Source organism: Mastigoproctus giganteus, chromosome 8 (genome assembly GCF_048544385.1).
Source record: "Mastigoproctus giganteus isolate SK-2022 chromosome 8, ASM4854438v1, whole genome shotgun sequence".
Taxonomy (NCBI): domain Eukaryota; kingdom Metazoa; phylum Arthropoda; class Arachnida; order Uropygi; family Thelyphonidae; genus Mastigoproctus; species Mastigoproctus giganteus.
Genome location: NC_143582.1, coordinates 183,332,712 through 183,348,438, shown reverse-complemented (window position 1 = coordinate 183,348,438; position 15,727 = coordinate 183,332,712). Strand labels below are relative to the sequence as shown.

At 36.3% G+C, this 15,727-nt stretch overlaps 1 protein-coding gene across 1 annotated transcript in view; it reads right to left on the bottom strand.

The window, feature by feature from the left end:
* The window catches only part of LOC150082054 (progesterone-induced-blocking factor 1-like), a 172,245-nt gene that overhangs the window by 23,838 nt on the left and 132,680 nt on the right, over positions 1-15,727 (bottom strand). The window contains exons 11-12 of the mRNA XM_090379941.1: positions 8,566-8,781; positions 1,505-1,603 (exon numbers count right to left, since the gene is read on the bottom strand). Of these exons, the coding sequence (XP_090236067.1) occupies positions 1,505-1,603; positions 8,566-8,781 (315 nt within the window). The remainder of the gene's footprint in view (positions 1-1,504; positions 1,604-8,565; positions 8,782-15,727) is intronic.

The following is a 15,727-nucleotide window of genomic DNA, read 5'->3' as shown; positions in this document are numbered from 1 at the left end:
ACTCAACTTCTCTGCCAGTTGACCAAATCTCGGCTTTGTCTCTATCAGAGGGCAACTCTCGATACCTTTGCCAAGTTTGAACAACTAGGGTGTGGGTTTAACAGGTTGGTCTTCTCCGGAATCTTGCCTATGCACTCTCCTGTCTTCAACTTCAAATCCCTCTGCCCCCCCCAAAGGCCCATTTTTATGTCCGGCCTTTTCCCAAAATGTTTATAGAATACCTGCTTCTCATTGGGTGTTAAGGAGCGAGATTCATGCCCAAGACACTTGGTCAGCAGTGATGGAATAACAGTCAATTCATTATGTCCATAATGAATTGACTGTTATTGACTTCGGACATAATGAATAACCTATTCATTATGTCCAAAATGCATGAACACTCCTCAACATCTTTTTTGGAGATTTTAAAATAATAGCATTCATATATGTCATCCTTATCGAGGCAGAAAAGTATTTGTTTATACATTTGTGCACGTGAGAATCATGGTGCCTTCCCTTCTCCTATTCCTGCATTAACATTCTATACAGAGCAAAACCTTCCAATGTTTATAAACTTTTATTAGCTTCTTTTGACCCACAAGTGCTCCACAGAGACAGCTGTTCTTTGATAGGCCTCTAAGACTCTATTGCTCTCTTAGAGTGAAAATTTCGCAATCTTTATTACCCAACACACTTCTTTTTAAATGGCATTTAATTTTGTTTTACTCTTTATCCAAAAATGTGGGTTATTAATAAGTGAGGTTTCAAAAGTATCCCAGATAACAAGGATATGGTAATTTAGATTAAATCAGATTAAAGGAAGGGGGCAAAAGTTTCACTGTAACAATACTCTCCAGAAATGAAAATGAATGTAACATTAACGTAAAATGATTACAGTAAAAAATAAATTGAAAACAATTAAAAAATCACTTGAACAATTTTTTTAAAAATTAAAAATTAATTAAATTTTTCAACGTATTATACGATTATATTATATTAAATTTTATTATGTTAACATATTATACAAGACTATTAGTTGAAGAAACTGTCGAAATTATATTACATGAGAATTCTATTAACGTTCGCCATCCATATCTAATCTCTGATTTGTGGTCTTTTATGAGCATGCACAAAGACAAATAATCTCTATTTAAGATTCATGCTCACATAATTTTCATTCCTGTGATCACAATATATGGTCGAAAAGCATCGTCAGCTTCAGGAAGGAAAATCGTTTTTCAAAATTTACGTTAAAATTTTTAAAAATAATTTTTTAAATTAATTTTTAATTGTGTTCAATTGATTTTTTAATGTTTTCAATTTATGTTTTACTGTAATCATTTTGTGTTAATGTTATATGCATTTTAATTTCTGAAGTGTTCTACATATCATATTGAGGTAAATTTCTCATATTCTTCTAAAAATACTATAATTAGGTATCATTCCTCTAGTCGGACTGGTAGAATTACTAATATATCACTTATTATTGTTTATTTCACTAGCAGATAATGTTAGAAATATTTACCTTTACATTTGAACTGCTCTGGAATATAAGAGCTTTAGAGTGACTGGCATTTTCTTTGACATACATCTTGCCCAACAACTTCTTTATTTGTACAATCTCCTGAAAAGAAAATAAAAGTCTTAATCTTATATACAAAGACATGCCAGATCCTGGTTTCAGATAAGCAAAAGGAAAAACAATGATCTAAGAAATTAACTGCTACTCATGAGTACTAATGAAAACTGCAAAAGTAATGCTGAAAAAGTGCTAACTGCTACTGGCACACAAGAGAGGGGGGGGGGAAACAAAACAAATTCAAGCTACACAATTAAAAATTGGTAAATAATAAATAAACAAAAACGCCAGGATAAACAGGCAAGGATCTCCACTCACTCAGGGAAGTACAGCAACATTATTTTCCAGGTAAAATAATGGAGTCACTGGTTAAAGATGCATTGCAGGATCAGCTAGACAAGACTGCAGCAATAAGTCAGATACAGCACGGGTTTGTTAAGGAAAGTCTTGTCTGACAAATTTGATTGGATACTATGATGTGGTTACAAAGGAACTGGATGCAAAAAACAATTTTGATATCATATACTTGGATTTCGGGAAAGCTTTTGACACTGTTGCGCATGGAAGACTACTATACAAACTGGAACAGAATAGTATTAAGGGTAAGTTGCTACAATGGATAAAAGGGTGGTTGAGTAGGAGAAGACAGAGGGTGGCTAATTGCTAGAACAAACCTCCATCTGTTGATAGCTTGAATAAATTCAAGGAGGAACTGGACAAACATTTAGAGGGAATGGTTGTGTGAATTTTTTTTTTTTTTTTTTTTGGCTGATGCTACATAAGCTCATACAATTGCTTTCTTGCATCACATCCCTCTATTACTATATCCTACCTAAAGTATGCTGTAACCGCTGCCTGATAACTGTCACTGTGCTTTCCTAAGTGAACGCAGGAAATTTTAACCAATTTTTCATTATGTAGTAAGTAGTAGTTAGTATTAGCCAGTGGTACAAGGAAGCATCAACTAGTTAGCATTTCTTCAGCACTACCTGTTGCAGTTTGTAGTAATACTCATATGAGGTGCAGTAATGTTTAATTTTGTATGTCATTTGCTTCCACCATGTTTAATTTACATTTTTAGAAAAAGGAAAGATTCAAATTGTTTTCATTTTCATCTTTCTAAAAGTTTAATGCTAGCTACCTTGGCCTCCACCATCTGCTAACTGGACATCTTTCAATATAACTCATGCTCATCTCTAATGGGATCTTTTCCATTCCAATTTCATATCCATTCTCTTTGCTTTTTAAGATAAGCCTATTCATCTTAAGCAACTTACTCACTTTTCAGTATTTAATTTCATATTCCATTCTGCTCCTGTGCATCTTTATTCTGTGATGTTTCCTTTATGAAATGTTTTGTCAACCTTAAAATTTTAATTTTTACCCTTGCTAACTTTCTCTTCTCAGTTATAACCATACTGTGTTAATTGTCTGATGGCACCAGGGTTTCCTCCATCTCTGCTGTGCACCCTAGCGGGAATGGCAATTTATTCTGACACCAACTAACAGTGCGTGCATTTCAAAATGATGTATTAAAGTAGTGAAAAGGACCTGGGGGTAATTGTGCAGGCAGATATGAAGTTTTCTGAGAAGTGCAGATGGTCTGCAAGAATAGCCCATGGTGTCTTGTCAGTGATATACAGGAATTTTTCTAGCAGGGATAAGGAGGTGATTATCCCCTTGTATAAGGAAATGGTCAGGCCACACTTTGAGTACTGTATACTGGTCTGGAGGCCTCATTTTAAGAAGGATGTATAGCTGTTGGAACAAGTACAGAGAAGAATAATAAAATTAGTGAATGGAACATAGGGTTGCTCTTACGAAGAAAGGCTTAAGTTTTGCAAATTATAGTGTCTGGAGACTAGGCACCTGCGAGGTGATCTGATTGAGGTGTAAAAAGCCTTGACTGGTTTGAGCATGCTCAATGCTGATGGAATTCTTCTTCTTCTTGCTCAGAATAATCGCCTGAGAGGGCATAAATTCAAATCGAGAAAAGACAGTTGTAGGATAGATGTGCGGAAGTTTGCCTTTAGCCAGTGGGTGGTTGATTGCTGGAACAAACTTCCATCTGTCGTAGAAGTTGATAGTTTAAACAGATTCAAGGCAGAACTAGACAAACATTTGGAGTGGGTGGATGAGTGAAATGAGAAGGGGGCGGTGTTTTTTTTTTCTTTTTCTGGCTGATGCTGTATAAGCTTGCTTTCTTGCATCATGTGTCCTTGCTAATGCTAATTGTGGACTTACAGTGAACTGAATCAATCAAACCAAACTAAAAATGTTTTAGATGGATAATGTCTTGGCATATTTATATTTCTCATGTAATATTTTACTTAAATATTACTTAAATGAGTTACCCTAGTGTGGCACACTAATAAACTACATTTCTCAAAAGAAATGTGTTGCCCACTGCCTAAATACTGGTGCTCAAATGATTAAAAATTAATAGAAAAGAATTTGGCAGCTGTGGAAGCAATATTACTTTTACTGAGAAATCTCCTATTAGGGTTTAGAAATAATATAATAGAAATGTAATTTGAGCGAAAATTATTGTAAGGTAATTTGCAGAATAGTAAGGTGCATCCAGTGCTGTAGTCATAAAATTAGCAGAGTATACTCTATGAATGTTACAAAAAGCAGAGAGTATACTGTGCATGGCTTATTAATCGAATTACAGAGAGTATACAGCATATACCTGTGTGTGTGTGTGTACACACACACACACAGGTATATATATACACACACACACAAGGCATATTTACTTACTTATACAGGGTGATTCACTACCAGTGCGACAAACTTGCAAGAGGTGTAGGGGGCACAAAGACGAATCGGAATCACATAGCATTGCAGGGTCCGAAATGCCTTCGTCATGCGGTAGAGGACATTGAATGGGAGGTCGCGTGAACAGTGATCCCGCTGGAAGTCAGCATTTGTGAACCGGTTCCCGAGGCAGTAGGATGGACGAGTATTCAAACGTTGAACTGGCTGACATGCACCTCGCGTATGGAGCTGCGGACTGTAACGGGTGCGTCGCTCTGCGCTTGTACCAGGAACGTTTCCCGCACAGGTGTGCTCTTCATCATACGATTTTTGCACGTGTGCACAGAAGGTTACGTGAGACTGGTTGTTTCACGAGAGGTACCATGAATCGAGAGCGAACGATGAGGACGCCAGACAATTAGGAGAATGTGCTACGTCTTGCAGAAGGCAATCCGAGTATGAGTACTCGAGCGATAGGCCAACGATCGAGTATTTCCCAATCCACTGTATGGAGGATACTGTCAACAAACCAAATGAGTTCATACCATCTGCAACGCGTCCAATCATTGGAGCTTGTGGATTATCCACTCCGGAGGACTTTTGCTACTTGGTTTCTTCAACATAAACGGTTCGCAAATGCTGACTTCCAGCAGGATCGCTGTTCATGCGACCTCCTGCATGACAAAGGCATTTCGGACCCTGCAATGCTATGTGATTCCGATTCGTCTTTGTGCCCCCTACACCTCCTGAAGTTTGTCGCACTGGTAGTGAATCACCCTGTATATATATATTAAAAATAATTGTAAAATAATAAGAGAAGTTTACCTCAATATAGCACATAGTACACTTCTGTATGATACTCTCCAGAAATTTCTGGAGAGTGTCATATGGAAGTGTTCTACATACTATATTGAGGTAAACTTCTCTTATTATTTTACAAATGTTGATATCAATGTAGGATGTATTGAGCATTACAGCTCTGGTTCATACTATCTAATTAAAAATAATAAAACTATAAGTATTGCCTCAGAATTAAATTTTAATAAATTTATTTTTTAATTTTCAGTAAATATTTGTTTTCTCAAGTCTTTCAAAAACCAGAAGGTATATGCTATTCACCTAAAAGATCCAGGAGTATACAGCATATGCTCTCCACTACAGCCCTGGTACATTACATCAGAAATGTAACAAGCAGTAGTACCAGTCAAAGTCTCTAGAAATGCCGAACAGATAGTACATTGAGGCCAAATTTGAATCTGGGTTATAAGTGGGCAATGGCCCACATATAATGACATATTTCAAAGCCACTCCTTTGAAATTTTGCTGCATCCACCATATTCTAATTATAGATTTCATACTGTAACCTTTCTAAATTTCTTCCCATTTCCATTCCCAAAACCCTTCTTGTATGCATTTTTCTGGTGACAATGCAGTAATTTTTGAAAATGAGTCATGGTTTCAAGGCCAACCAGAGGTGCTTTACGAAAATTTCCTGTGTATTTTTTTCTGCCTAATTACTTGATGGTTAGAAAAAGTTAGGCGGAAAAAGGGCTAATATAAGTGCCTGATTTCAACTAACAGAGATTTTAAGTGAATATGGATCTTTTCTTGTTTGCATGTGCCCTCATGTACTTGTGTTGCACAAGGACACAAAGTACATTCACTTTTGAATAACTAGATTGTTTGCTACTTTAAGTGTGATAATTAAGTCTGTTCAGAAGGCATTATGTAGTTTCATTGATTTGAATGCTTTGAGTTGTATATCAGCAAAATTCTCATTCAGACTCACCTATATGATACAACTTTTGTCACATTATTGAGATTTAACAACATGGGATCAAGTGCAACTGATATCCATAACTCCGAGTTGCCTGGCCAATATTTTCTTCTCTAGTATCAACTAGTAACGGAATGATAATAACAAGTAGAATGATGGCAATGATTGAGGTGGATGGCTGTTGTGGGGAAATCCAAATCCCTGTTGAATTTACTGCTTTCATCACAGTGAACTGGTTCATGATATCCTTCATTGTGTATTATATCAGTATAAGTGTTTTTAAAGGCTGATTTTGCATATTGTTCATGCTGAAAAATTAAGAATAATTCACAAGAAAACTGTACCCCTCCACCAGCAGCAAACTAGTAGAGATTAGCAAACAGCCATGACTGATGGAATCTACAGTGGCTGAAGTTTGCTGATCTCAGAAATTTGTCCAAGCTCCAACAGAAGTCACATCTCATACAAGGGAGTGATAAGCAGAAAACCTGCTATACCATTGCAAATGATCAAATAAAGGCATCTTTCTATAGTTTCTTTGGAATACCAGACTGCACTGTTCTGCCTGTTGCAGCAGCTAACCATAAAGTACAGTTTCCTTTCAGTGAGAGGTGCCATTTTTAACAATGGAAACAAACCTATTAAACCAGTGTTTCCCAACTTTTTTTGTTATGTGGCCCAACTGGCTTTTGGCCTGACATGTCATGGCCTAGTGGGGATCATAGCTGAGCAATTTTTTGAAACCAAAGAAATGTCAATAACAACCACAACTTAGTTCAATTTAAAAGTATTTAACGGAACAATGTTTTTCATTTGAACAATTTCTATGTGAAAACAAAACATTGCAGGCATCTGCTGAATGAAAAAAAAAAACTCAAACCAGTTTAAGCTGAAGCTGCTTTAATGAGATGTTCTCCTGAATTTTCTGCACCAGTTTCCCAATCCAAGTTCTGTTGTAGAAAGTGCACGTCTAAGGTCTGCTTTGCATTCAAGACGGTTCTGAGCCTCTGTCTTCAGCTGCACCAACGTTGAGAAGTCTGATTCACAAAAATAAGTTGTAAAGGGCAGGAGCTTCCGAAGCTCCTGCCCAAAAAATGATGGGGAGCTACCCCAACATTGCAAATGTTGCAATATTGGGGTAGCTTCCCATAATTTTTGGCCAAAACTCATAGACAGAGGAAGCTTCAAAGACATCTCTGCATCCAGAATAATTTTGAAGTTCAATCAGTTCATCTTGCAGGTAATCCTGGATGTCACTGATTTTAACAAGAAAAGGATTCCTCATGAGTGCAAGTCCTTCTCTCCCAATTTCTGGAAAGTACTGCAGAAATTCTTCTCAGAGACAGCTGAGGTATGTCACAACATCCTTTGCAATGCCAGGATCCAACGGATCCTTAATAGTGACTGTTGAAAGAGATTCGAACATCACAAAGTTCCCTTTCTCTGCCTTTCGTTTCTTTTAGTTTTCAAGCTTCTGTATAAATGCACTGAGAGTGTCAACGAACTGAATGATAGTTGTTCCCTTTCCTTGAAGTTTTAGATTCAGTCTGTTCAGTTGATCAAAAATATCCACAAGGTATGCACAGTGAAAGACCCACAGCTTTTCATGGAAGGAAGCTTCAAGTTTCTGCTTTTCTTGCATGTGTAGGAAACTCTGCAACTCTTCCTTTTGATAGTCAATGCATCCTGCTGTAGTAGAGCTGGTTTCTGGAGTAAAACTTTGAAATACCTAGGAAACAGAAATAAAAAATAATGTAAAAAAAAACAAGACAAATTAAAAAAATGCAGGGAATAGAAAAAAATGAACATATGACCATTAGATCGGATTTCAGATCCAGGAATAGTTTGAGTAGCATGGCCCCTACATTTTTTATCAGCATGCACTGAATCAATGCTACTTGAGGGATGACCCCGTTTATGTATCTTTTCACCATATTATACCATATATATGTTCTTCACTATAGAAGTTGTTACCATGAAATATATGGACAAGATAACTTACTTAGAAATAGTGTCTTGGAAGGTGATAAACATGAGAGAGTGATGTGCATCTGACTCAAACGCACCACAAAACACAAGTGAATAAGTTGTCAGCAACTGCCAGAAACCAAACGCTATGCAGAAAACTGTATGACTCATGCAAGTTACATAAGTCATACCGTGTTCTGCCAACTTTTTCAGGTACAACTCAAATGGTGTGGCCATATATTTGTCAAGAAAAAAAGACAAGAATTGGGCAGTCTCTGTGGCCCACATTTGGGAACCTCTATATTAAGTCAATCTCCCTATCAAGCTTCAATATTATTATTCAATGGAATTTTCTGGAAGGAATGAAAACTTATTATTCATGTCCCGTGCTTTAAATAAAATAAATTCATATTCCATTATGTACAGTTTACGATTAAAGAAAAAACTGCTTTTTATTTCAGGGAGAATGTAATATTATTACACTGACAGAATAGAAAAATACCTCCTTTTGATCCAGTAGTTTTTCAAGATCAGCAGCTAATTTATCTCGTTCTTGTAGTGCACCGCGATGTTGCATTCTGATAATATCCAGTTGCCTCTCTAGAGTAGCTACTTGATTGGTGCGGTTTATAAGTTCATTTTCCTTTTCTTTCACTGCAGTAATGAGATAAGAATATGGTTGATGGGTGTGATCCAAAAGCCGATTAACTGTTATTAACTATGGATAGAAAGAAAAATAATTTTTACTTATTTTAGACCAACTTGCATAACTATTTTAAATATTTTTATAATATAAAATAGGATAATAAAAACAGTTATAAGAATAAGAAAATAATGATACCATTAACATTTTAGCTTTCTAGAAACCTTATTTTGTGTTATGAAAATATTTGGATAAGATATATGTGCCTTGAGCTGAAATCTATAAGGATTATCCTAGAGTAAAGCACAAAGGTAGTTAATTTAAAATGAATTAATTTTATAACATAATTTACATTAAAAACCTTCATATGTAGTCTTTTCTCAACATTTGGGTAATTTTTGAATGCTGTTCACTCTGCTGAAGTAAGCTGTCTGATGTGTTGGGGTACAGCTGAACTCAATGCTTCTCTTCCAGGAAAAAGATGAAAACATTGTGGAGCAGATATCTTTCAAGGACACAAAAGGTGATATTGTTGTATACACTGGCACTAATGACATTGAGTAGGAGAGCTGCACATTTACTTAACAAGTACAGGGCAATGTTGAAAAAAAGGCATGAGTTAGGGTTAAATTTGAAAGTGTCTACAATTCTGCCCAGAAAAGATGAGAGAATATATGATGAGAGGCTTGTAAATCAATTTGGCCCTGGAGAGACTGTGCAAGGCCCATGGGATAGAATTTTTCCCAGCGTGGCATGTGCATGTTAACAGGAGAGACTGCTTCTACAGGGATGGGAAACACTTAAATTGAATGGGTGCAAGAATATTTGATGATGCAATTGAAGCAGTGTTAGGTGGGTTAGAAAACTGCTAGCTTGGGGGAATACACAAACTAATAGATTAACAACAGACAGCTGAAAATGTTTCTTGCCCTGGTTCTATTGGAATGAGCAGCAGCCTTGAAAGCAAAAATGTTGGGGATTTCAAGACCTGCTGGGAGTCATCATGAAACAAGTAAGTACTTGGGCTGTGTTAGGGTAATTAAGAGTAAGAACAGGTGCACAAATACTTTCATGTACACCAGTGCTAGGAGTATTGTAAATAAATTTGATGAATTTGAAGTGCTGGTCAAGATATCAAATGCAGACATTGTTTGGATTTCAGAGATGTGGTGTCACTCAGATATAAGTGATGCAGAATTTGAATATGGGGGGGGATATAATGTATACAGAAAGGACTGACAGGATAGGAGGGGGGAAGAGAGGTTATGCACTTAATTAAGAAGCACATAAAATCTGTATTCAATAGAGCCAGTGCATCCAGTTGAGGGTCACCAGTGCAATGTTCAGCCAGTTTAGTGTGGTATAAGCACTGGGAAAGCAAAAATGATTGTAGGAGTGTGTAATAGGGTCTAATGACTCTGAGGAGTACAATGAACAACAGTAAGAAATAGAGTGCACCAGTAAATCAGAATGTCTTATGATGGAAATTTTAACGTTCCAGATATTGATTGGAACTTGTGACTTGGTTGCTCAGCCACTAGCAAGACTTGTAGAGTTATTGGATGACTGTTTTCTACAGTAGCATGTCAGAGAGCTGATGATATTATCAGCAGCAAATTCTAAATGGGAAGCATTCAAGAAAATAATCATAGAAGCTACTAGTCTTTTCATACTGACTAAGAAATACCATTCAAGCCTTAGACCTAAATGGATGTCAGATTAACTAATCTTGTTGCAGAGAAGAAAAATGCACGGGACACAAATTATCATGTGATCATATCGATCTGAGTTGATTGTGGTGCTATGCTCCAAGAAGTCCACAAGCCAGACACCATTTTTGTCCCAAACACACTGTCATCATGACTTTACCAACAGAAGGCAGTCTTTTGAACTTCTTGCATGGTGAATTTTGATGGTGTCACTCCATCGACTATCTCTTCGTTTCGGGGGTCATAATGGTGGACCCATATTTCATTACCTATGACTATGCATGAAATAAAAATCTTTCCTTTACTTTCATAGCGCTGGAGAAGTTCTGTACAGATGACTTTCCGGGCTTCTTTGTGCTCATGTGTCAGCATTTTTGGGACCCACCGGGCACAAGTTTTCCTATATCACACAATTCGTGTGTTGCAATGTGGTGATCCTCTTTGATCAGCATGTTGATCCAGCCCCGATGTGACCAGTCAGTGACAACAGACAACAATGTCATTTTTCCCACTCTTAAAGTGTCTTTCCCGATATCTAACTGTACTCACATCTACAGTATTGTCACCATAAACATTTTTTAAGATGTGTATGGATTTCGACAGGTGTCACTTTTTCCTTGGTAAGAAATTCAATCACAACTGTTTGCTTGATACTTATATCTATAACATTCACCATTTTGAACTATATGTGTGATCACTGTGCCACTCAGTATAGTAAAACTAGAGACCTTTAGTGACCACTCAGTGACACGTTAAATGATCTTGGTACCACATTTGAAAGCAAAAAATTATGAGGCATTACTTTCTTACCAGTCCTCGTAATTGAGCTGAAAGTGGAAGAGAAAGTGCTGAAGTTAAATATAATTTATTGCTGTTTACCTTAATACAATTAGATAAATCCCATCCACTTGGTGTGGATGGGATTTATCTAATTATATTAAGGTAAACAGCAAAGGATATAAGCAAACCCTTAGCCATAATTATGGCAGCATTTTCTGATTTAGGGAAAGACACCATGGGCTGGCAATGCTCAAATGTATCCCTAATTACAGTAATTACAGACCTGTTAGCTTAACTTCTGTTCCATTGAAATTGATCGAGTCACTGGTTAAAGAAGCAATGCAGGATCATCTAGACAGGAATGCAGTTATAATTCAGTCCCAGCATGTGTTTTTAAAGGGGCGATCTTGTTTGACCAATTTTATTGGACATCATGATGCAGTAACAAAAGAACAGGATGCAAAAAATAATTCAGAAATATATTCGATTTCAGGAAAGCTTTTGATACTGTTGCACATGAAACACTGCAGTACGAAATTGGAGCACTGTGGCATTAAGGGTAAGTTACAGCCCTTTGCTACACTGCTCTTCATGGACTAATGATATCAGTGGAGTTCCCCAGGGTTTGGTGCTGGGTGCATCGTTGTTTTCTGTATTTATTAATGATACTGAAGAAGGTATATCAAGCTTAATGTCTAAGTTTGCAGATGATACAAACATTGGCAGGGTGGTTAATGATAGTAATAATGATATACTACTGCAGCTGGGCTGACAAATGGCGATTGAGGTTTATTACACTGCTCTTCATGGACTAACGATATCAGTGGAGTTCCCCAGGGTTTGGTGCTGGGTGCATCATTGTTTTCTGTATTTATTAATGATACTGAAGAAGGTATATCAAGCTTAATGTCTAAGTTTGCAGATGATACAAACGTTGGCAGGGTGGTTAATGACAGTAATGATGATATACTACTGCAACAGGATTTAGAAAAATTAGGCAGCTGGGCTGACAAATGACAATTGAGGTTTATTAACATTGACAAATGAAAAGTATTGTATATGGGTAGTAGTAGTAGTAATTACAGATAAACATAACAAACTGTGTGGTAATTATATTCAGGGTAATAGAAAATGAAAAAGACCTGGGGGTAATTTTGTGGTTAAAATTTTGTGGTTCAGAAATATCAAGATCTCTGAACAGTGCAGATAGGCTGCCAGGATAGCACACGGCATTTTGTCAATGATATACAAGAATTTTGCTAGCAGGGATAAGGAGGTAATTATTCCATTGTACAAGGCCATGGTCAGATCACATCTTAAGTACTGCATACAGGTCTATAGACCTCATTTTAGGAAGCTCTGCAGTGGGTACAGAGAAGGGGAACAAAGGGGTGAAAGGCTTCAGTTCTGAAAATTGCAGCGTTTGGACACTACGCACCTGTGAGACGATCTGATTGAGGTGTTTAAGGGTTTGAATAGATTGAACACACTCAATACTTATGGGATTCTTCCTCTTGCTCAGATTACACACATGAGGGGGCATAAATTCAAACTGAGGAAGGATGGTTACAGAATAGATGTGTGGAAGTTTGTCTTTAGCCAGCAGGTGGTTGATTGCTAGAACAAACTTCTGTCTGATGTGGAAGTGGATAGCTTGAATAAATTCAAGGAAGAATTACACACACCATTGGAATGGATAAATAGGAGAAATGGGAAAGGTTTTTTTTTTTTTTTTTTTTTTTTGCATCTGTAGGGAAAAAAAATCAATCATTCACACCATTCCTGTTGCCAAAAAGTATCTGTCCAATTCCGATTTGAACTCTACCAAACTATAACCTCAACCACTGTTGCAGACAGTTCATACCAATGATCTACAACACACTGTCTGAAAGTAAACGTCACAAAATCCAGCTTTCTGTTACTCTCCAAAATATTGTATTTGTGCCACGTCGTTCTTCATTCACCTACCAGTGAAAATAAATATTGGCTCCCTTATTCATTTTATTGATTCCCTTCAGGGCCTTACAGTAGAATCTTGTTAATACAAAGTTGAAGGGACCTAATTTTTGGGTTTTGTAATAATGAGGCCTACCAAAAATGTTAAAACTTGATTATTTTCAATGGTACTTATTTATAAATATTAACTTAAGTTTTGGTTAACAATAATAAGAATATATATTTTTTTGATTTTCCTTTAAAAAAAAGGAGCCATGAGAATAGAAACAATATGATTGAAATGAAAATTATATTGTTTCTAAAATAGTGTAATGTCAAGGCAACTTGTGGTAAAGGCAAACTTTGTTTTGCTAGGAATATATAAAAATCCTACTTTTGATACTTATGGTGGCGATCTCTATGAATTAAAACTAAAGAATAATTCTGTATATTGCATACGGGTTACAGAGATTATACACAGTGAGTATCACGTTCTTAGTTCCACCTATCTTATATAACCTATCCCCCTCCCCACTTTAGCCCTCAATACAACCTGGATTTTTTGTGGTTTGGACTCAATGAGGTATCAAAAGCAACCGCTGGGGATGATGGTCTATGTTGATTCAACCGCTTACCAACACTTTTTGCAAATTGGATGGCTGTGGATTACTCCTTCGAACAACTCATTTCGCCTAATCCCACAGGTGCTCCATTGGATTGAGGTCTAGTGACTGGAGAGGCAACTAGCAGGCTGAATTCATTCCTATATTACTGGAAACAGTTCAATACTATTCTGATCTTGTGACAATTACACAAACTGGTAAAAGCAAAATCACAGTATTAATATTAAAGGAAACATGAAATCACTTAACTCGTTAATAAATTAAAGAAAGAATCCAATTTCATTTTGCACAGTTTGTCTTGTCTAATATGCATTCTTAAGGATGGTACACATTTTAATTTTCACTTTCATCACTGGTAACAGAAACTTAATTTTCCTTGGTGGTCAGCAGCTCTTCTGACTTAGTATTGCTGTAGTAGCAATGTCATCATCTTCATCCACCTTAAACTCCCCAAATTATTCAACAAAAATCCATATGTTCCTTCAAAGTCCAATCCTTTCCATGTTTCATCCTGTCACATTGTATGGTGGACCATGTTTTTCAATGATAATCTCACAAAAGTCATGATGAAATAACATCACAGATAGCATTAAAGATGTTCATTTTGGCTGAAAATTATTCCCGTCTTCTATGTTGGAGATCAAGTACCTTATCAGGCAGGCTTTATCAACACCACCTTAAAAACAAAGCCTGATCATGATGTGTTGACATCATCATCATCATAAGTGGGCCATAAGAAGTACATAAAGCTACATCGCTGCAAAGAATTGAGAAAAGTGAAAGCAAGAGTGCATAATGGAAAGCTAATTTATGTTGCAAGTGACAATACGAAAAAATAAAATAAATAAATAAAAATTTACAGTTTTGATACTTGTGATAATTTTTTTAATCATAACATTATGAAAAAATGAAGATAACTAATTTTATAGTTAACTATTTCATTACATTTTGAATGTTTTACATGTAATTTGTAAACCAACTAATGTATACATTTATTCATTAAATCTAATAATTTGAGTACTACATTTATGTGTTGCTTTTAATATATCATTTTTCTTTTTACAATAATTGTTGAGCAAAATACTGATAATGGTAAGTTTAGCAAATTTAAACTTATTTCCCCAAAATGACCATTTTTGCAAACATCATTCTAAGAAAATCAATCAGTAATCAATATAAGGTTTCAGATGAATTTCATTGATCATTAAACTAATTTTGCATTCTGAAGAATTTAAAAAGGCCAATTTCTGTTTAGCACATATCAGAAAATGATTGTTTTGCTGGTTATCTGGAATTTTTGCATTTACAGAAGAGTAGAGCCTACAAATAGTACTTGGATGAGGGAGACGTAGGAATGCAGAATGTTTTAGAAATTTGTAGGCATGTGGAGATATTGAAAACACCACAGATGAAAATATTAATACTTCGGTGGAATATCTGTATGCATTCTTTTCACATTATAACAAATGTAATTGTTCACATATGAATTTAAACACTGATGCTTTCTCACTATTAATGTTTCCTGCAATTGCTGAAAGCCTTGTGGATTAACTCAAGACTTGATGCAAGGCTTTTGGGGGGAAATTGTTATCAGCTCGGCTCACACTTGTAGGTAGAAGGAATCTGTTTTGTAGAGATGAGATACATTTAAACAAAGGTGGTGCAATTATTTTTGCCAGTATTATTGAGGATACCTTAAAGGTTCACAGAAACCCCTAGTTTGCAGGGACAAGGGTATATGTTTATCTAATTAACCCCAGGGGCTCACATCTGGTGAGTATGGGCTTGGCACACCCAGGGTCCTGAGCTGGATATCTTCTTGGTGATTCCCTTCTACCTGACTCTTGTTCACACACACACGGTAACTCAGAAATTTGTTTTTGGCTAGTGCAGCAAAAGCCTCAGACTTGCACCATATGGCTAATAATAATAATCCACCCCTCCTGTCCTTCCTGTATACATTGTATTTCCCAT